Here is a 23,751-nt window from a genome sequence, read left to right on the forward strand (position 1 = left end):
GGGATCATGACCCGAGCCGAAGGCAGAGGCTTTAACCCGCTGAGCCACCCAGGCGCCCCCAGGCATCAGACTTTAAGGTACGTAGCTTGGGGATCTGCATTTAAAAAAGCTCCCTTGTTATTTGGATCCAAGTAGTTTATAGACCACAGTTTTAGAAGCACTGGTCGAGGGATTGGGAAGTGAGGACAAGAGTAGGGAGTGGAGATGGGGAAGTGAAAGGTGAGTGGGGCTTAGATGAGTCATTTTCCTGCTTTTTACTCATTTGGAATTGATTTTTACTCATTTGGAATTGATTTTTACTTGGAGCTTTACCTCTCTCCCCAGATCCTTTCCTCCCGCTCAGTGGGATTTCTGGTTTCTTTGAAAATGAGCTATGCCTCTCTCTATGCCCTTAGACGGCCAGAACTGCAACCATGTCCACGAAAGAGCCTGTCAGTGAGGGCCTCATACACACAACACGATATACCTGAATTCAGTCTGTACACCCCAAGGGCAGTCCATTCGGGGACATCTGAATTCAGAGTGCACAACATCAGAAGCAATGTCATCTCTGATTAGGAAGGACAATGCTGTGTGTACATATTTGGCCTGGCGAGAGAGAGAACACCTTTTGGATATTTTTGCCTTTGAAAGTCAATTCACAAGGTAAATAAAAAGTCAGTCACATTGGTTGCTTGGAGATAAAATCGTAGTTATTGACTGAGTTTTTTTTCAGTTTCAGCCAGTTGTCATGGCATGCATCAAGAGAGTCTCGGTGCCAGGGAACTTTACTTCGGATTAGAATGGGAATCTACTGCTATCTAGATATAGGTAATTATTTTGCTGTTTTATAATGAAGTGGAACATTGAGTAAAGGAAATCGCCTTTTCACAAATGCCAACAAAGTTTGGTGATACATTTGTGATGAAATTCTGAACCCTGCACAGACATGTGTTTGAAGGATGCTGCCTGGATTAGGCAATGAAGATCTTTATCATGTAAAACTAAATCAAAAAGTAAAGCTAAATTGTCAGAAAACTGCAGTTTACCTCAATAATGGTCCATTGTTCTACTACGATGGCATCATTTCCTTTCCTAATGGAACCTGGAACTCCAGAACCTTCTTCTTCGTAGATAAAGAATCCTTCCAAAGATTTAGGCAGATGGTCCCCTGTGAGGAAAAGGATACAATTAAGAAGAGTTGCAAATAAGGATTTAAATCCTTAGATAACACTTTGAGTAAGCAGAAATGAAAGCATACAAATTAATAAGCTCTTATTTTGGCTGAATCAACAACATCCTCCTCCTTCTCTTTGAAGGTTATTATTATATTTTTTTGTGGGAAAGCTCAAGACAGGTTTGCCCTTCCCTGAATTAAAATCACACTGTAAATATGAAAAATACAATAAGAAAACCAAGATAAAATAATATTGTACAATGGTAAGCAAGTGGATTTCCTAAGCCTAGAAAGCATTGGGAAATGACCTTCACCTTGAAATCAAATTTTGGTTTCCGGTCTGTATGTTTATGCGTATGAATTACACCCTTAAGAGAGAAAACATAAAAAATGCTAATCTTTGAAGTTACAGGTGTGATATTAAAACTAATGTGAGGTAAGACCACTTCAAAAACTATAAACACAAAACAATTCTTCACCTCCATGATGCTTTAAAAAAATAATAAAAGAATGGTAACAGGAAAATCTTACACAGAAGTCATTGTCAAAAGAATTCCTGCTGGGAAGGAAGTTTTAAGGGAGGGCCTCTGACATTTTCTTGAATAGCTGACAATAACCAGCTGGTGAAAACTTAACTGATTTTATGGACATTCTTTTGTGTCTTATTTTGCAATAGGAGACAATTTTCCCATGGTCATATGCTGGTTAAACATTTTGTTTTTTTATACTGTACAATGTCACATCAAGGTCTCTCTGGTGGACAGTTATCTAAATTATAACCTACAAAGTTTTCAAGTGATCTTTTAAGTTTAAAGATAAAAAAGACAAACATAATTTCAATGTAATTTTTCGTTTTGATTTTTATTAATGGGCTGTGAACTTTAAAGAAACTCCTTACTATTATTATTATTTACATTATTTACAGCTAGGGCAGAACATCATGAAGAATTTACATTGTTCAGACTGGTTCCCAAAAACCCAGTAAAGTTTAATTTACTGGTTGGAATTAGTTTTCTGATTACAGCGTATGTGTATGTTCCACTTCCTTTCGATGTACTCGTCGACTGTCACCCCAAAGTGACCCGTGGAAGTAAATCTTTCTGACTGTAAGTTTAGAGCATCATAAGACCATCTATAAAACTATGTATGCCCCAAGTCCTTTTTTAGAATGGGGGTATGAATTTTAGAAATAATTATATGCTGTGATAATTGTGTCATTATAATCTGCCTCTTATTTACTTGGGGATTATATAATGTGAGAACCGTCGGGTTTGTGGCTCTGTGTCTGTTTCCTCAGTATTGGGATACCCTAGTACTTCTAAATTCTTTTGGTTTAGAGAGAATGAAAGTGTGGCAGACTCATACAGAGCAATACCACACAAGAATAAACAAGCAAGACTCACTGCTGTGTAGCAACAAGGATGAATTTCAGATACTATGTTGAGCAAAAGAGACCAGACAGAGAGTACATGCTGTATTTGTCAATCTGTGTGAAGGTCAGAGACAGGCAGGACTGGTCTATGGGGGTGCTGGCAGAGGGTGCTTACTCTGGGTGGGGGGATATTGACTGGGAGGGGTCGTGAGGTGGTTTTCTGGGATGTTGGAATTGTTCTGTATCATTTCCCTACCCCCTACACCCCCCTCTCCCAGTTTATTGAGATACAACTGACATATAAAGAGATGTTTTATATCTTGAACGTTTGTGTTCTATTTGGCTGTACACGTGAGGTTAATGCACTTTGCTATGTGGATATTATAATTAGGTGCCTCCCTCTCACTTTAGAGCTCCCAGAGCCCTGGCTGACCTTCTTGGGGCCCATGCCAATCCCCAGAGCCACTGACGAAGGATAATTACAGGAGAAAGTACTTATATCACTTGAAAACTTCGCCCTAACAGAAGTGGTGGCAAGGCAGGGTGGCAGGGACGGTCTCATGGAGAGTGACTGTTTGGGGGCTTGGTGCGTTAAATCTTTCAGGTAATGGGGTGAGGTGATAATTCTGACCAATTACTTAATAACTGTTCCCGAACTGGGTCACTTCTTAACATTACACGTCCCAGAGCTTCCCACCCAGTGTGCCTTGGCTCACTGGTGTGTTGAGAGCCTGCTACAGGAGTACCAAGATGTAGGGCGCTCCCTCCCGCTCAGAAAAACTTTATCCTCTTCTACCTGTATGCCTTATATAATATTACCATTTTCTACGTGTACGTAATACGAAAAAGTGACAAGTCGTTGACCTGATGCAGTGCCGCTTAATTTTTTTTTTTAAGCCAAATACCACCGGTAGCAAAGGCAACTACGCCTTTGTCCTTGAAGGATGGTCGCCAAGTACAGTTGGAAGTGTACGTCGAGTGTGGCAAGAATAATTCTTTCAATTCTAATGTTGTATCTTAAAATCCATGCAAGCTTTGCATTCTTTTCAAGTATGTTCTTACATGTAAAAAAGTGTGGTTCTCCATCTCCCCGTCTTGAGTAATACTGATATTCTAGGAAGAGTTTTATCCTGCGAACCTCTGTACACCCTAGCACAAGGTTGCATACCCCCAGTGTACTTGGACCCTGGTTTGAGAAGCACAAGCTTAAACGATTCTCAGGGAATGGTTGACTAGTCTGGACACGTGTCCTGACACGTTCATTTCCGCTACGCATGACATCGACATTTCTGTAAACGCGAGGAAAAGTAACCTCACGTTTTAGTATTTTTGGCCCACGTGTCATTTTTGGCCAGGACCATCTCTGAGAACTGGAGAGCACATATAGAAACTCTCATTTGGAGATTATTCATAAACATTCTGTCTCCAAAACAAATCTCAGCCTGTTGATTTTTCTCCGTCCTACCCTCATCTCTGTATGCGTCAGTGCAACAGCCTCTGAATGGCACCCCCTTCCACTCTGGCCCTCCCCGATCCACTTCCCAAAACGAGGCCAAAGAGGTTCTTTTAAAAACGCAGATCAGGGCGCCTGGGTGGCTCAGTGGGTTAAGCCGCTGCCTTTGGCTCAGGTCATGATCTCGGGGTCCTGGGATCGAGTCCTGCATTGGGCTCTCTGCTCAGTGGGGAGCCTGCTTCCCTCTCTCTCTCTCTCTGCCTCTCTATCTACTTGTGATCTCTCTCTGTCAAATAAATAAATAAATAAATAAATAATAAAATAAAAAAAATTAAAAAATGCAGATCAGGCCCTAAGTCCCTCTTTAAGTCTTCAGTGAATGACTTGGAATAAAAAACCTGGTAGGATGACAAAAAAAGGAAAAAAAAATCAATCCTGGCAGGATGGCAAATTGGCCAAGAGCCCCCACTCCACCTAGATGCCCCTGTGCCTCACTGTCTCGTGGCATGAACATGGACACATTTTTATTTAATATTTCTGTGTCTCAGTTTCCTCATCTATGAAAAGGGAATAATCATGCCAACCTCGTAGGGTTGCCGTGGGGATTAACTGAGTTAAAAACTGTAAAGTGCTTAGAACAATGCTGGCATATAATAATCAGTACAAACACAGGTCAGCTCTTGTTGCGTTATGTTAAGACCAGCTGCGGCTCACTGCTCCTGCCTTGCCGGAGCCCGTCTCTCTTCATACCCTGCTCCAGCGGCACAGACATTTTCCCTGACCCTCCTTCCTGCCCTGGGGTTTCTGAACATCTGGGGGTGTGTCTTCTGCCTACAACAGTCTGTCTCTGGCTCTCAAATGCAGGCTTTCCAGTCTCGGTGTGACTGGGGATTCGTCGGGCACGACCTCCTGACCCCTGTCGCAGCGCATCTCTCAATTTTGAAATCAGACATGTGGGCTTCCGTACCCGTTGCTGCCCGACTGCCTTATGCCCCAGGGCCAGCTTTCTGAGAGAAGGGAAGATGTCCCTACTCTCATCTGAGTAGGGAGGATGTCCGGTTTGCTCATGGTTGTAAACCAAGTGCCTGGGCACGTGTGAAGTGAATGAATGAAGACCGGTTTCTCCGTCAGTACTCCCCCCCACTCCTCATTCCGGTACGGCCTGCCTGCGGGCTCCACACAAGCGTTTTTGTAGGGGTGAAGAGCTCGAAATGGATTTAAGTCTAAAAATTCATAAAAAATAAAAATGTGGCCTTAGAATGTGAGTGTACTCGAGGTGGGAAGAGACTATTCTCTGACAATGACGGGGGCGTTTATAGGCTAGTAAAGTATGAGGACCTCGTGTGTGTGTGTGTGTGTGTGTGTGTGTGTGTGTGTGTGTTATTCCAGCTGGCAAAGCTGCTCATCTCAGCCCGTGCCAACTGCCCACTGAATCTCGACACATTCTGGTAAAATAAAGGGTTTTGTCTTTGTTGGCTCCTCCGGGGAAGCCTGATGTAGGCTCTCCTGGGACCATTTGGGGTTTTTGCCCGACAGAGCATGTGCAGTGATCCCAGCAGAGGACGTTTGGTGAGGGCCTGGCAGTGCGGGAGAAGGTCAGACGCAAAGGTCAGATGCAGGAGGCCGCCGCAGTGGGAGCGCTCAGGCTGTAAGAGCCGCAAGCGGGCCGCTGGGTGCCTCTCCCGGGGAGCTTTTCGAAGCAGAAAAGGCTTTGAGGGTGTGTGGGAAAGGACGCTGAAGAAGAATTCCCAGACCTCGCAACCCCTCCACCGTGACCCCACCAAAGGAGAAAGCTTTTTACAAGTCTGTTCCTCCTGTCCCTGTCTCTAGAGGAGGATATTTTATAAAACGAGATTTGTGCAGTAATTATTTAAATGTCTGTGCAACGTCTGGTTTTGTCCGTCTATTCCTCGTGACAGGCTGACTTCTGACAGTATTTTGGAAGAGGATGGAAGCGAGACAAAACAAAACACACATTGTGTGCCCTGTGCTCTAGCTGTCAGGCGTCACATATCCCAGAACAAAGCAACCGATTCAGCCTGCTTCCGCTGACTTGCTTCTCACAGTGACACAGGCGTGGGTCACAGGTCCCCTCCACTGCTTGCCTGCGCTGGTCGGGAAGTCCCGAGTGACACACCCACTTGCCAGACCCCACACACCGTGGTGGTTCGTTAGGGCCTTGGCAAAGTCCTCCCTGTAAGATGTCTAATGAGACATTCCCAGTTGCTGAGAGGGAGAGCTTCTCCCTGGGGCTCTCGAACAGCTTCTGAGGCTTTGCGAACAAAAGGCCTCCAGAGCCTCGGGCTGGCAACTGCTGGGACTAATTTTATTTTCACCAGGCGAGGCCCAAGGCCGGCAGGCCTGAAAGGGATTTTGAAAGGAGTATTTTTCGTTTTTCCTTCAGCAGTTAGTCACGAACCAAAATTTGAAATGGCTCCAACTTAGACTTTCTGGAAGGAAGAGAAGGAGAAAGAGAAGAAAGCGAACTACAGAAGCGTACAGCGACCTCCGGGCGGGCAGCCCGCGGGGCTGTGATGGCCCTTGGTGAGCCCCGGGGGGAACGGAAAGTGAGCTCTGGCAGGGGCGGGGCACTGCGGAGTCACTTCGTACACCCGATGCCTTACTAAATTTTCACAGCAGCAAAGTAGGAAATATTTTTATTTGCCTTTCAGGAAAATGGGGCTCCACAAGCTCCCTAACTTCTCCAGATCACCTGCTACTAAGTTGAGGACATAACATTTAAACCCTGGTCTTACCTGCTCTTTTTACTAGATTTTGGTGCTTCCATAAAAGACCAACTTGGGAGAAGTTTATAATTACCAAAAATACTAAGCAATATCTATTGAGCACAGCTGTGAGCTGTGTATTATGGGCCATAATTTCTGGGTGTTTTGGTGGGCTAGATCCTTAGGTCTTGGTTTCTAGTTAAAAGAACCTATTGGGCCATGATTCTTGGTAAGTTTAGATAATTACCCAAAGCCTTTAGTTCTTTTTAAAAAATTTAATATGTGATGTATTATTTGTTTCAGGGGTACAAGTCTGTGATTCATCAGTCTTACACAATTTATAACGCTCACCGAGCACATACCCTCCCCGATGTCCATCCCAAAGTCTTTAGTTCTGTTTGTTAAGGTATCCCTGATTTATTAATAGACTGATTTTCCTTTTTTTTTTTTTTTTGATTTTTTAAAAAAAAATGTCTTTATTTAAATGCTAGTTAGTTAAACATAGAGTGTAATATTGGCTTCAGGAGTAGAATTTCGTGATTTATCAGTTACATAGAACACCCAGTGCTCGTCATAACATGTACCTCCTTAACACTCATCACCCAGTTAGATCATTTCCGCCCACCTCTCCTCCAACAACCCTCAGTTTGTTCTCTGTAGTTGAGGGTCTCATGGGGCGCCTGGGTGGTTCAGTTGGTTAAGCGTCTGCCTTCTGCTCAAGTCATGATCCCAGGTTCCTTGGACTGAGCCCCATGTCTGGCTCCTTGATCAGTGAGGAGTCTGCCTCTCCCTCTCTCTCAGCACCCTCAATCCCTGCTCGTGCTCTCTCTCTCGCTCTCAAATAAACAAATAAAATCTTAAAAAAAAAAAAGTCTCTTATGCCTCCCCCATCTTTTTTACTCCTTACCCTATATTCATCTGTTTTGTTTCTTCCACTTATGAGTGAGATCATATGGCATTTGTCTTTCCCTGACTTATTTTTCTTAGCATAATACACTCTAGCTCCATCTGACAGTGTTGCAAAAGGAAATTCTTTTTGATGGCTGAGTAATACTCCATTGTGTGTATGTGTGTGTATATATCTACACACATACACACATCTTTATTCATTCATCAGTTGATGGACATTTGGGCTCTTTCTCTAATCTGGCTATTGTTGATGCTGCTGCTATAAACATCGGGGTGCATGTGTCCCTTCAAACAGTATTTTTGTATCCTTTGGGAAATACCTAGTAGTGCCATTGCAGGGTCGTAGTGTAGTTCTATTTTTAACTTTTTGAGGAAACTCCATGCTGAATGATAGTCTTTTATTTTTTTTTAGATTTTATTTATTATTTGACAGAGAGAGACACAGCGAGGAAGGAAACACAAGCAGTGATAGTGGGAGAGGGAGAAGCAGTCTTCCCACCAAGCAGGGAGCCTGACACGGGGCTCGATCCAAGGCTAGGATCATGACCTGAACCAAAGGTGGATGCTTAATGACTCAACCACCCAGGTGCCCCCAAATGATAGTCTGATTTAATGATAATAAGGTATATTGAGATCACATCTTATTTGCTTTTTTTTCCTTTCCTCTAACCTCATTGAGGTAATTAATTATCCTGGTTTTCATAGCCTTCATCCTTCCTAACTTATTTTTCAAATCTCCTAACCATGAATTTTTCTTTTATTTTACCACTAATCTCTTTTTCAAAACAGTTTCTCTAGAAAGAAATTTTTGGAAAGATTTGTTTGTTTTTGTGAGACATGAATGATTTACATATTCTATTGCAACTAAGAGGAAGGCTAGGGGAAGTTGAAAGATACAAGGAGGCAGAAAAATAGAGTCAATATCATTTTTGAACCAAAGGTTATTTTCTATACAAATTTTAGAGTCAGATATAGACTAGAACACATGGTAGATAGTGTCCAAAATTGGGATAGTGTGTAAGTTTGGATAGTAACTATCAAATGCAATTATAATCCTCCTAAATGGGCTGTTGTAATACATCTTATTTGGAAAATCCTAGTCAATCATACAGTTTAGTCTGTTCCTGACAGTTACAACCCAACAGCAAACAATCCACTATAATTCTACCACATATGATGGCTAAGCTTGCATCTGTCTGTCTATCCATCTGTCTGTCTATCATCACAGTCTCTGTATTATGATTCACAGGGGGAATCTGTGCCCAGCCTCTGGGAGCATCAGCTTCTTCAGGAGAGAAGGCTAAGCCCTGGGGAGGATGTGGTGATGGGAAGACAGGGCTTGAGGATGTTCCCCTCAGCTTACTGTCAAGTTACCATCCACAAAAAGGAACATAGGAAAGGCACAAGGGACCAGAGGGCATTGGATCCTCGAGGTTCTTACTGTTCCCAGAGCCCCACTCGCAGGCCTGTGCTTGGCTGGGAGACAGGTCATAGGCCATCTCTTCAAGGAGGCTAAGCTTGAAGAACTTTGTTTCACAGGGATGTGGAAAGGCCTTGCTGTTTACATCTTGCTGTTCTCATTTACGGTCATGCCAACCCATGCTATACAAACTGGAACATGATTGGGCTTCTTAGTCACTGGCCCTGACCAGATGTGACACATTGTCCAAAATCTGGGTCATCAGGACATGTGGCTCAGAGGGAAGAAGGTTTTCCTTAGTGCATTTTGGGTCTAGTGGAAATTCTGTCACCTGTTTATTTTCTTTCCTTTCAAGGTTGCCAAAAGCAGTGGCAACAGGAAAGCATGATGGTTAAACTTTTAAAATTAGAGCTACATGGCTGTGTCATAATTGCAATCTCATTCTTTTTTTTTTTTTTTTGCAATCTCATTCTTAATGATTAATACCTGTCCTTTTAGCCACAGATCTTGAGAGGCAAAAACATTTCCACCAGCTCTGACACAGGTCAAATTCTTTAGTTATGAATATATCATAATATATAACTTACCTTTAGATGTTTCCCAGCATACAAAAGAATCAATTAAAGACAAGCCTTGCTTATAATAAAATGTAGTTAATTCCAGCCAATCAGCATCAAGCGTACTAATGACAGATCCTTTTCTTGTTACTTTCATTGACAGGATGCCTTCCTGATAGGTCCAACAGGTTGATTCATCATCAAAAACATTGAATACCATATACAATTTGTTATCTGGGGATAGATGTTCAGAAAGAAGAAAAAATATTTATTTATTCATTTATTTAAAAAGTTCCTAAAATTTTCTTTTATTACTCATGTATTTCAAGCAAACAGATAAGCATAGAGAATAACAAAATTACCTACCACTCAACTTTATTAAATGTTAACCTTATGCCATGTTTCCTTTAGATTTTTTTCCAGGAAATGAGAAATGGATGTAGTTGAGGCTAATCCAATTCTCCAGAAGTAGCTACTATAATGATTTGGTGTTTATTATTCTCACTCAAGCTTTTACTCTCTTAATGTACATTTATATATCCATTAGTATATATTATGTTTTGCATTTAAAAAAAACGTTTAAAGCAGTATGATATTGTATATATGCATCTATAAATTGTTGTTGTTGTTGTTTTTTTAATAGCTTGTTTGTTAGTCCCTTGTTTGTCAGTCAGTCACGGATTTTATTTTTATTTTTTTAAAGATTTTATTTATTTACCTGACACACAGAGAGAGATCAAGTAGGCAGAGAGGCAGACAGAGAGGGAGGGGGAAGCAAGCTCCGTGCTGAGCAGAGAGCCCGATGCGGGGCTTGATCCCAAGACCTCGAGATCATGACCAGAGCTAAAGGCAGAGGCTTAACCAACTGAGCCACCCAGACGCCCCTATAAATTGATTTTTTAAAAAGATTTTATATATTTATTTGAGAGAGAGAGAGAGCAAAGTGTTGGCGGGGAGGAGAAGAAAGAGAGGGAGAAGCAGACTCTTCACTGAGTAGGGATCCCAAGGAGGGGAGATGGGAGGAAGGGGCCTCCATCCCAGGAACCCAAGATCATGACCTGAGCTGAAGGCAGACACTTAATCGACAGAACCACCCAGATGCCACTATAAATTGATTTTTTTATGCTTGAAGTGGAATTAATACATATAGACCTTATTCATTTAGTTAAACTGCAGTTTATTATTCTCTTGTTGATATATTGTTTCCAAAATTCTGTTATCGTAAGCATTATTCATGCCTCTTATGTAGGAGTGACTCTAGAATACTTATTTAGACATGGAACATGGAAGATATCATATCTTCTAGTTTTCCATAAGTTGACAAATTCTTAACTGGGGAGTGGTCTATGGACCCACCTACATGGTTATGTTTAGGAAGACCAATGCCACTTGTATTGCAAAAGTTCTGGGGGTATGTATGTCATGTGCATTTTTTTTTGTTATGTGCGTTTTTTACAAAAGATTTTATGTATTAAATTAAATTAATTAATTAGTTTAGAGAGTGCTCAAGTAGGGGAAGGGGCAGGGGGAGAGAAAGAGAGCGAGAAACTCCAGCAGACTCCACTTAGTGTGTGGAGCCAGATGCAAGACTCGATCTCATGACCACGAGATCATGACCTAAGCCAAAACCAAGAGTCGGATGCCCAGTGAACTGAGCCATTCGGGTGTCCCCATGTACATTTTTCTGGATTGAGTCTCCATGGGTTTCAGCAGATTCTCTAAAAGGCCTTTTGTGTGTGTCTCCCTCAAACTCATGTTGCCACCATCCCACCCCTGCACACCAAGTTAAGAACTATTGCCATAGACAAATTATTAAGAAGTTTATGATTTAAACTATTTAGCAAGTGGAGCCTAGGGGTGCCTGGGTGGCTCAGTTGGTTAGGCATTTGACTCTTGATTTCAGTTCAGGTAGTGATCTCAGGGTTGTGGACCAAGCCCCGGGTTGGGCTCCGCACTGGGCGTGGAGCCTGCTTAAGATTCTTTTTTCTGTCCCTCCACCCACCCTTTAAAAAATTTTAAAGAAATGGGCACCTGGGTGGCTCAGTGGTTTAAGCCTCTGCCTTCGGCTCAGGTCATGATCTCAGGGTCCTGGGATCGAGTCCCACATCTGGCTCTCTGCTCTGCAGGGAGCCTGCTTCCCTCTCACTCTCTCTGCCTGCCTCTCTGCCTACTTATGATCTCTCTCTGTCAAATAAATAAATAAAATCTTTAAAAAAATTTTAAAGAAATTAAAAAAAGAAAGTAGAAACTAAAGATGGATAATTAAATTGGTATCATATTGGATTTAGAACTTAAAAGGACTGGAATAAACACCCGATGTTATCAAAGTTAGGATGGGAACCAGCAGGACTTCAAAGGCAGCGTTGTATGGAAGAAAGAAAATAGGTCTTCGACCATAGCTCCAACAATGCTTTTGTTCCTAAAACGTTTACACTGCAGGAAAATCGGGATGGTTGTTAGCTAGGGAGCTGGGGAAAAAAAAATGGGCGGGTGGTGGTGGTGAGGAGAGGTGAGATGATGAATCAGAAAATGCTTCCGGTTCATTCTTAAAAAATGGCACTGATCACAGTCGAGTGGGTCTCTCTCATCCTCAGAATGTTGAGTACATCTCACTACTACAACCTAGAAGGCCGGTGTACGTGTGTGCGGTGTGTTACACCAGAGTGTGTAGTTTCAGCCCTGGCACGGATCAAAGGATCAGTCAACAACAGTTAATACAGAACTGATTCTGTGGCAGGCACTGAACTAAGTGTCCTTATCTTTAGCAACTTCTCACAACATGAGATTGTTCTTCTATGAAGAAATTGAGGCAGTCTGACTTCAGAGCTCTTAATTCTAAGGTATGCAGCGTCCTTGACTTTCTCGAGTAGTGCCTTTTAAAGCACGCCTGCGAAGGTAGCAGAAAACTCTGAGCAGGCCAAAATACATGAAAAAGCAGTCTCAATTTTTTGGAAGATTTGCCAGTTGGCAAAGTAGAATAAGACCAATGTTTAAGGTTATTTTAGGATGCAGGCACTATTGTTATATTAATCGTTTCATTATGAACTGCATTTTCTTATTCTAATTGATGATCAAAGAAAGCCAATTAACTTCAAAGGCAAAAACCATCCATGAGATGGGAAAAGCCAAAACTAAAATTCTCACACACTGTTTTTAAAAACAAACATAAGTCAGAACAGCTTTCTATATTTATAGAATCACTTTCTGTATACACACACAGCCTCCATTTTATACAGGAGTTGGTGAATGACTAAATGGAAACCAATTTTCAAAACAAAATTTCCTTATGTGGATGGCATTGTATGACCATGCCAGGGACAGCTGTTTGAAAAACTGCCCTATCTTATTTTTGGCTATAATAATTTCAAAAAAATTCAAGACAAGTTTATATTAGTTTATTCAGTGTTTATAATCTTTAGAAATTCACTTTGCCTCGTGTTTCTAAAAAAACAAGAAAAATTAAAAAAAAAACAAGAAAAATTTATTTTTGCCAAATTTAAACTATTGCACTATTTCTACTTCTCTTGTCTATTACCTTCTCCCCTTCTGGATTTAGAGTAACTGGGGCTGCCATCTCGGTCCATTTGACACTGTCCACTTTCATGATGAAGTTCTTCCTCAATTCCACTCTCAGATGACTGCCCACTTAATGTTCCTTCGTTCCAACTTTTACAGTTTTCCTCTGAAGTGTGTCTCACAGACAGTGTTGATTCTGTATCTCCATCATGGTTGATTCCATTGCAGAATTTAAGTGGTGGGTAAGGCTGTGACAGGAATCCAACAAATTTCATTCCTCTCTTAGCAGCTATATTAATCTGAAAAGAGATTGTAGAACAAAATGTAAAATTGATTTACACTGATTACTTCATCAGTTAACCTATAGGCTTATTAAGGAAATCCATAAGAAGAAGTAAATTGACCACTAAGCAAAGACCCATTCATACACAGAGTAATAACCTCCAATAAAGCACTCCTCCGAAGACTAGGTCACACTATTACTGTGTCTTCTTCAAACAGAACTTCGAACAGATACGCTTTAGAAATTACGAGAACAAGAATCATGTTTTTCTTCAAAAGGTTACTATTTGGGAAGAACTAATAATTCTATAACATGATTTTTGCAGACCTGTTAACAATGGTTTCTCTCATTGAGGCAATATTAAAAACTATTCCAAGAAATCTAAAAACAACACAATTCTAATTAATAAAGAAGAAACATTAATTTCACTTGATCTTAGCCAAAAGGCCGAGAAGTGATGAGAAGAAACATTAATTTAAAAGCAAAATCATACAGCATTGTTTTCTTGATGCAGGTAAAGAAAAATGTTACAAGTCTAATTCTTTTTTTTTTTTTAAGATTTTTATTTATTTATTTATTTGACAGACAAAGATCACAAGTAGGCAGAGAGGCAGGCAGAGAGAGTAGAGGAAGCAGGCTCCCTGATAAGCAGAGAGCCCGATGCGGGGCTCGATTCCAGGACCCCAAGATCATGACCTGAGCTGAAGGCAGAGGCTTTAACCCACTGAGCCACCCAGGTGCCCCACAAGTCTAATTCTCGACAAACGTGTTACATATAATGCGTAGGCCTGATTCGCTCTCGGGAAGTTTTCACGTATGCTTATATCTTGATGCTATTTCTATCGGGCCAAATGCACATGATTAGATTCAATCATCTAAGTTAAAGAATAGGATTCAGGAGCACATCGTATAATGTAGTGAAATAATGTGAGACCTTGAGAGTGATGATTTTCTGCTAGACACCTTTCCCTTACTCTGCTTTTGCTTCATTTCTTTGTTCTTTTTGTATCTATGTTTTTCTCCTCTGTTAAACTGGCAATTCTTTTGAGGGCTAGGACTGTATATATATATATACACACACACATATGTGTGTGTGTGTGTGTATTAATCATTTCTGTTTTGTGCTGTTTTGTACCTGTGGGGGCTCTATAAGTACTTGTTAAATAAGCAAAAATGAAGAAATAAAAACATCTTTTATTTGGTCACTGTTTTAAACATTTAAATGATTTCTTTAAAGACTTATTTATCTGATGGAGAGAGAGAAAGAGAGAGTGCATGTGTGGGGAGGGGCAGAGGGAGAGGGAGAGAGAGAATCATCTAGCAGACTCCTTGCTGAGTGAGGAGCCTGGTGTGGGGCTTGATCTCATGACCCTGAGATTACGACCTGAGCCAAAACCGAGAGTCAGAGACTTAACCTACTGAGTCACTCAAGCACCCCTAAATTAAATATTTTAAATGTTACCTGGGAGAGGAAAAAGACTTATGGTGGATGTTGCAAATGCAAACACCTATGGTCAGAAATGAAATAAATGAAAAGGGCCAGGAACAACTGGGGCAAAACCAGACAGCAATGCCCACGATGGTCACTCAGCTCCAGCCAAAAAAGAGGAGAATTCTGAGCAGGACAGAGGTGTGGGTGTGTGGAGCTGGGACAGAGGCCGATACTGACACAGTATCATTTACTCTTATAAAGGAACATACTGAGGTCGGAACAATGCACGAAGCCTTAAAAGTAACCACAAACTGTCCTTTTTATCAGATGTCCTGCGAGAGGAAAGAGAAGTGGTAAGGAGGCATGGTTCTGCAGGTGGGAATGGGTACATTTAAGACAGTTCTTTCTCTAGGCCTCATTAGTTCATTTGGGTGAAAAAGTGCAGAAGGATTTTTCTATTTTCTATTACTAGAAAGTTTTATCTGGAAAAGTCTGATAACAAATAGAATATTAATTTTTTCCCATCTTTTTAAAGTTGGAAGATTGATATTTTTTAAAGGTTATTTTTATTTAAAAATCCTGGGAAAAACACTCATAAACCTAATTTTAAAAATAGAGTAAATATTGATATAATGATAAAATGACTTAAAATCTAGCTATTTAACAATAAACTCTTTTTGTAAGACAGCTGTTCCAAAATAAATTTTGGCATTCGTCTACTGCTCTTGTCCACACATGGGGCAATGTTCAAAGAGCTCACGTGCTATGTTTCCTGAAGCTTTTCTCTTCATGAAATAACCCCATTACTCTAATTGCTGGAATAACAGTTACTTTCCTGTTTAAATAGATCTTTAACTGTGTCCAGGAAGTTAAATGCAAAACAAGGGCTCTGATGGTGATCTATCAAGACTAAATTAGTAGTTACATTTTTGTTTCAAAAGAAATTTTTTGGAGTGGATTTATTCCCACAAAAGCAAAGTGAGATTTCCCAGAATAGTAGTAGTAAACAGTATGTGTAGGCTGTTTATAAAAATCTAGTCTCAAGGACTGTTCCTGAACACATTACTGAATGGGGACATTATACCTAAAAGGGAACATCACTAGCAGCTATAACTGGCTGTACGCGAAACTACAGACACACATGGCCATTTAAAACTTGGTGACAATAATAGAAACAGTGAACAAATTTCATAGTTGCTTACTTGAAATGCCTCAGGTTTTTGGCTGTATTCCCTTAAAAAAAGCTAAAACCTTACAAATACGTCAGTGCAACTAAGAACAAACTTTCACTTAAAATCCCATCCATTTAGAATACTCATGAATGTATAATTTTTCTGGGTTTTAATTAATATGCATATATAGTGTTCAGTTTTTCATTTGAGTTTCAATTAAGTTATATTGTGTAGACTTTTCTAGCTCTACAGTCGATATAGTTGTTCAATTTCCATAAACTGTTACATTGTATGGATGTACTATTGCTGCCTCCTCGGTTTTCCGATTATTGAAAATCTGGCCCCTTATTCACTGATCGTTCAACTATCGTCATATAAAAATTATTTCCCCCTTTTCTTTCTTTTTAAAAAGAGATTTATTTATTTATTTTAGAGGGAGAGTGCGCGCGCATGAGCAGGGGTGGGGGGCGGGACCAGGGAGAGTCAGACGGAGATGGAGAGAAGCAGACTCCCTGCTGAGAAGGGAGCCCCACTTAGGGCTCGTCCCCAAGACCCTGAGATCGTGACCTGAGCTAAAAATCAAGAGTTGGACACAACCGACTGAGCCACCCGGACGCCCAAGTCTTTCCTTTTTTAGTTAATTTCTTGGATAGATTCTAACAGAAGAGGTAAAATGGGCTTTATGATTTTTATCACCAGACTGTTATTCAGAAACAGTGTATTAATTCATTACAATGCCAGTTGCAATATACAAATGCTTTCTTAAAGCTCTTTCAACACTAGATTTAATATCTTCAATTTAATTTCTCAGTTAATATTGGTGAGGTAGTAATACTGTTCTACTTAAAAAATTATTAGTTAGGTTGACCCTTTTTCCAAGTGTCTTTCATGCTTCCTTTTGTATTTTGCAGTCCATGGATTCTGTCTGTCCATTCAAGACTGGGTATTACTTTCATGTATTTGGATTTGTTTCCTGTAAATTCTAAATGAAGTTCCCATAGGACACATTTGTTGGGAATTCCTCCCCGCCATTCTTATTTTAAAGCTTAATTTTCCTAGTATATTTATATACTCAAACTCCTCAACCTATTCATAATTGAGTATGTCTACTCAGTATACTCTTTCATTTTCTTCTGGACTTTCTATAGGTAAAAAAGTTACCCCTTTATCTCATTTAAAATGTGTGGAGTCTATTTTTCTACAGGACAATTATCCATTTTCCGAGCAGCACTTACTAAATGATGGTTGTGCCCCATTTTATTTCATCAGGTTTATTATCAAACTTCTTATATGTGTATAAATTTATTTCTGGCATTTCCATTCTGTTTCATTGGCCTGCATTGCTCTTTCTAAGTGTACAATTTGGTATGTGTGCTTCAGTATGTTTTAACCTCTGGTAGAAGAAGTCACTGACCATATTTCCCTGTTCTTTTTAAAGTAAGAAAGAAAACTGATGAAGAGGAAATACCAAGTATTTCTCAATACCACATGAAAAATTATATACATGTACCTTTTCTATCAGTTCTTTTGCTATGTCATTTGTTTGTGTCTCGTCAGTTAGAGGACATTCCTCAATCACAAGTCTCGGGCGTCTTTGTCCACTGGGTACTGTCGAATGCTTCGGGCTGTAACAGAGAATATATTCATGTTGGAAGTTCGTTGATTATTTTCAGCTAATATGCTCAATGTAAAAATGAGTGAGCAACTCATAAGTAAGGTCAAGACAGTTTTTCCCCCCCCTAAGCCTAATGGTTGTCTTCTTAGGTAAAAATACTAGAAAAACAGAGTAACTTCTACTAATTTTAATTTTCTTAGTTTAAACCTCGATTAATTTATTTTCTAATTTAATATGGAAGAAAAAAAATCCACCAGTCGTTTTAATAAAAACTGTGAGAAATGATTTTAGATCACTGTTATACCTCATTTTTGCACAGAAGCACAAGTAAGTGTCCTATTAAGTGCAAAAAACTATCATCCTGTCTTTTTCCTTTTTTCCTTTTCTGATCTTTACCCCTTGCTTATTCTTAGTCTTGTCGGAGCACTGCTAAGTCCACTGGAAGTTATGCTAAAAGAGGAACAGTAATTTATACATAGTTTAACAGATTTGTAATTAGGATATAAGCGTTGCTACCATGTGATAAAATAGCATGTTTATTTACTAATGCTTGAAATACCAGATGAGGTTCCATCTTATGGTGAAAGCTGGGGCCCGTACAAACCCTCTCAGATTTCTATAAGTTGGCAAATACTGAGTAACAGGGCAGTGTCCCTTAAAAGCACAACTGGAATTTTTTAAAGTCCTTTTTTTGTTTGTTTGTTTTTTCAATTTTCCTGTTTTTTTTTCTCTTCTTATTTCATTTTTCTTTCCTTGCTTAGCCCTTTCCTAGTTAAAGTGATCAATTACTAGACCAGCACTAAAAAGAGAAAACAGTGTTTACCCTGGTCTTTGAGATGGCTTGATATAGTGTCAGAGTTGTGTTTAAAAAAAAAAAAAATGATGTGTTAAAGACATTGGCTTGGTTATTTTCATTCTTCATTGGAAATGGCAACTGTATTTTGAAAACTATCAAGCTTACAAGCTAGGCTGACAAAAATGGTTGCAGTATTGTTTGGGAAAACAGCTATTTAAAAAAAGTAAAAAATATGGTTTTTATATCCTACTTTTTTTTTTTTTTGGAAAAAGCTGATAAGTCTATCTGATTTGTGAGAACTTGGCAGGCAAGTCTTTCTGCTGTGAAAGTTTTAAAAGGGAGAGAGTTTCTGTCGCCACTATAAATAAAATACTATAGGACAGCTGAAAAAAAACAACGCTCAGTGAAAGTGGCCTTCATTGGTCCAGTCAGCTCGTTCAGTCCGGTGACAGGACCTGTAGCTGAGGGTTACTCTGCTGAAGGTTCTAGAAACTTTTTGAGTCTGTTTTCATTTTCCTTTGTTCACTGACATCCTCACCTCGGACCCATTTTCTGCAAAGTGCTAAAATCAATGAGGAGCTTTAAAAGGAAGGAGGTGTACGTTTCCTTCTCTCAAACCTGGTTGAATTATTGGAAAACGTGCTCTAAACTAACCTCCCTAATTATCCTTTATTCCTCATCACTACGTTCAAACTTCCTTTTCTTGTAGCTGAAGAAAACTGTCTCAACAGCTTCCTAGTCTGTGTCCTCGAGCCCCAAATTACCTTGATTTCAAGCGCAACAGCACCACTCTGTACATGTAACTTGCGGGTAGGTGTTTCCTCTGCCCCACAGGTTGTATCACAGGATGAATGGCTCCAACAATGTATCCTTTAAGATAGTAGTCTTCCACTTTTGTTACTATATCTGGAATTGAATTTATCTTGATGACTTCTGGGTTTGGTGAAGCTGAAATAGCAAATGCAATGAGAAATTTGCTCATTTATAAAATATTATTTTATAAAACATTATTTCTATGTGTGATAATCCTAATGAATAGGAAGCATATTCATATGATTTAATCTCAAATAAAGTTAAACTAACATGTATTATATCTAAATTAATTGTGGAAAAAAGCAAAAGTAACCTTCTAAGCTGGTAGATATGTAATATTACCAATATGTTTTAAAGTAGAGTTGCCTTATACATATTTTTCAATTAAGGTAGCTTCATACTTTGGGTTTTCCTTTGCGTGACTGTATTCCATTAATAGATACTGAAGACATATATAAGAGAAACAATATTAAGTTGAAGAGCTAATTGCTTTTACAATTCTGAACAGGATAAGATGCATATTTATTTATTTGTTTGTTTTTAAATTAAATTAAACTTAAAAAAGGATTTTATTTATTTATTTATTTGACACAGAGAGAGAGAGCAAGCGAGAGAGCACAAGCAGAGGGAGCAGCAGCGGGAGAGGGAAAAGCAGACTCTCCACTGAGGAGGGATCCCAATATGGGGCTCGACCCCAGGACCATGACCTGAGCCGAAGGCAGACGCTTAACAACTGAGCTACCCAGGTGCCCCCGATGCATAATTTTTTAAATATAAAATTCCTACAAATCTAAAAATTACAAGTGGATATAATGATATTTGTTAAGGTCATCAAGTGCTTTCTTATTTCTATCACGGGTAACACCCCGTGCTCGTTCCCAGGAAGTGCCCTTCTTAATGCCCATCCCCCATTTAGCACACCCCAACCCTCCTCCCCTCCAGCAAGCCTCAGTTTGTTCTCTTACCTGTAAAGTCTCTTATGGTTTGCCTTCTTCTCTCTTTTTAAATTTATTTTATTTTTACTACCCTTCTCCTGTTGTTTTGTTTCTTAAATTCCACATGAGTGAAATCATATGATACTTGTCTTTCTCTGACTTATTTCAATTAGAAGAATACTGATTTCACTACTTATATAAATGCTTGAGGAAAGGAATTGAAAAGTAAAGGAAACCAGAAAGTCTTTTTTTTCCCCCCGAGAGAGGGAGAGAGAGAAAAAGAAAGGGGGGAGGGGCAGAGGGAGAGAGAGAACCTCATGCAGTCTCCACGCCAGCACAGAGCCTGACACAGGGCTTAACCACACAACCCTGAGATCATGACTCGCGGTGAAATCAAGGGTTGGACGCTTGGGCCATCCGGTTGGCTCAGGCAGTTAAGCATCTGCCTTTGGCTCAAGTCATGATCTCAGGGTCCTGGGATTGGGCTCCTTGCTCAGCGGGAGTCTGCTTTGCCCGCTGCCTTCCACTCTCCCTGCTTATGTGCTCTCTCTGACAAATGAAACTTAAAAAAAACAAAAAGAGTTGGATGCTTAACTGATTGAGGACCGAGGTGCCCCAGAATTTCTTTTTTAATAAGTAAAATTCCTAAATGTAGAGGAACTTTAAATGCAAAATTGATACGCAGTTGAATTATCTCTTTTTAAATTTTTTTAAAAGATTTTATTTATTTGACAGGCAGAGATCACAAGTAGGCAGAGAGGCAGAGAGAGAGGGGGAGGTAGGCTCACTGCTGAGCAGGGATGTGGGCTCAATCCCAGGACCCTGGGATCATGACCTGAGCCGAAGGCAGAGGCTTTAACCCACCGAGCCACCCAGGCGCCCCTGAATTATCTCTTTGAAGCAGGACAAATCTGTAGAAACTATAGAGCGGTACGTTGTGTACAGTTTTTAGCAAAAGGAAAAGGGTGTGTTATTTGGGAAAATGTTCTTCATGTTCAAGCAGGGTTAATTTAAAAAACAATTTTATTTTCTGTAACAATATTCCTCATTTTCTGGAAAAGAATCAAGAATTTGTATCTAGAAATAGACCTGCAATTTGATTCTCTGGAGTAACAAAACATATGAAATTAATTCCAGGTATAGGCAATGCTGGCTGTTGGCCTTCTGTCCGATTGGCCAGCGGTGTCCAGCAAAGAGCTGCTGCTAATTGCCTGAACACAGGAAGGAGGTTAAGAGGCAGACAAAGAAGAAGGGTCAGAGGAAATCCCCACCTCCCCTTACACTAATATCCACGTGATGGAACAGAAATCCTCCAACACTGGGTATTCATGCCAACTTCCCAAAAGAAAATAAAACTCTCAATAGGAAAGTTAAATAAACCAAGACAGATCTGTTTCCTCAAATTCTGATCCTCCTTTGGACTTACACAAATCTATTTACAATATATTTCCTTTATCGTTATGTATAGGGAAGAAAACACAGAGAATCATCTTGGACTTTGAAGGAACAGCTGGGTTTCATTGCAAAACGGCCCTGTCCTGCGTGGTTGTGTGGCAGTCACTCTGCCATTCATATGGTTTTACTCTTTAACGACCAGTCCTATTTCAAACAAAGAAAAGGACAAACTATAAAACAGAATAAACTGTTAAGACTAAGGAATGAAACATAACCTAAACGTATTTTTATAATTGCATACTAACTCCACAACGTTTTAAAGAAATGCAGTCTTTTAATGGATCTGGTTGCTTACTGTCCAAAGCGGAAATGCTTTAGCATGATACCAAACAATCTTCATGGTCTGGCCTTTCTTCTCATTCAGACTTCACTCTTGTCACCGGTTTTCGGGTGTGTCTTGCTGGACGGGCTCTTACTACTGCACTTCCTGAACTTCGCGGGCTGTCTCACGCCGCCAGGCTTTGATTTCCCTTCCTGCTGCCTGTGCCTGGTGAATCACCTCTTCCCCTGTGCTGTGGTTCTGCTAGTTCCCTTTCAGACTTGATGAGAGTTACTTGTTTTTATGTTTGTCTCTCCTTCAGGGCAAGGAACCTACCTTATGACTCTTTCTATGTCCAGTGTTTTTCTTAGGTTATTATGTTAAGCTGGAAATTCTGTTCATAAGGGGAACTATGAGGTTGCATAAAGGAGGGAAATTTTTGCATAAAGGAGGGAAAGCCATCAAGGTTAGCTAACGGAAACCAAAAAAGTTATCTAGTAAGTTCAGGAACAAAAGTACAATTTCTCTAGGACTTGCTGGAGGGAGACACAACAGGGAACGAACACACGGGCAGTGTTGTGGAATTGCTTCCCTTTTGATTGTAAAAGGGAAGGTGGTCAAGAACCTGGTGAGACTCCAACCAGGGAGAGTTCAAGGTCATATTCACTTCAGAAGGCTCTAACTTCAGGCCCCATTTTATGTTCCTTACATTAGTAATATTGCGATGAGAAAACCACATAGAAAAGGAGGTTAAAAAGGAATGAGAGGTGGAGCCACATCGGGTGTTAACTGGAGCTTGGAGTGAAAACTGGAGAAATTTGTCAAAGGGCCACATCCCATACAGAGAATGAGGCTGTAGGCTTGGAGAGCTTCTCCATCCTGCTGGTCTTGCTTCCCTTGCTGCTGGGCTTGGAGTCACTGTTTGGTCCCATGTTGTCTCACCTAGTCTACTCTGGTACCACAAGTTGGAATGAAACCCCAGAAACCAAGAACTGAGGATTGGGAAAAGTCAGCTTTCCTCGAGCAATTCAGGCAACCCTCGCTCTGCTTGCTCTCTGTGAAATTGCCACCATCCCAAGGAGTGGAGGGCTGCAGCAGCTGATATATAAAAGGTACTTTCTGAGTTCAAAAGGCACTTAAGTTGTTAGTAAATACAGAATATTTGAAAATACTTCAATGATTCTGTATTTTACCAGGTGCTCGGCAGTTCATAATTAATTATTATTTATTTTAATTCATAATGCCACCTTCATCATTAAAGATTATATGGTATCTGCTTATAATCTTTATCTGCCTATAGTGTGTATGTACTTGATGCCTGTAACTGTACACGTAAAAATGGTGAAGATGGGGACGCCTGGGTGGCTCTGTTGTTAGCCTCTGCCTTCAGGTCAGGTCATGATCTCAGGGTCCTGGGATCGAGCCCCACATTGGGCACTCTGCTCAGGAGGGAGCCTGCTTCCCTCTCTCTCTCTGCCTACTTGTGATCTTTCTCTCTGTTAAATAAATATATAAAGTCTTAAAAAAAATGGTGAAGATGGTAAACTTTATATTTTACCACAATAAAAAAGGTCTATGTCAAAGAAAATATATATCATATATGTACATATTAAAATCTACTTTCTCCTTCTGAATTTGATGACCTTAGATACTTTATATAAGTAGAATCATACATTACAGTTGACCCTCAAACAACGTGAAGTTTGGGGCATCAGCCCCCATGCAGACAAAAGTCTGCGGATAACTTTTGACTCCCTGAAAACTTAACTACTAATAGCCTCCTGTCAACCGTAAGCAACATAAATAGTTGGTTAACACATTGTATTATGTACTGTCTCCTTACAATAAAGTGAGCTGGGGAAAAGAAAATGTTATGAAGAAA

General features: G+C 40.1%; 1 protein-coding gene across 1 annotated transcript in view; it reads right to left on the minus strand.

Moving 5' to 3' along the window:
* The window catches only part of RFTN2 (raftlin family member 2), a 67,066-nt gene that overhangs the window by 29,018 nt on the left and 14,297 nt on the right, over window positions 1-23,751 (minus strand). Inside the window, exons 2-6 of the mRNA XM_046019855.1 lie at window positions 19,172-19,355; window positions 17,507-17,621; window positions 13,129-13,408; window positions 9,624-9,827; window positions 1,029-1,150 (exon numbers count right to left, since the gene is read on the minus strand). Of these exons, the coding sequence (XP_045875811.1) occupies window positions 1,029-1,150; window positions 9,624-9,827; window positions 13,129-13,408; window positions 17,507-17,621; window positions 19,172-19,355 (905 nt within the window). The remainder of the gene's footprint in view (window positions 1-1,028; window positions 1,151-9,623; window positions 9,828-13,128; window positions 13,409-17,506; window positions 17,622-19,171; window positions 19,356-23,751) is intronic.

This window comes from Meles meles, chromosome 9 (genome assembly GCF_922984935.1).
Source record: "Meles meles chromosome 9, mMelMel3.1 paternal haplotype, whole genome shotgun sequence".
Classification (NCBI taxonomy): Eukaryota; Metazoa; Chordata; class Mammalia; order Carnivora; family Mustelidae; genus Meles; species Meles meles.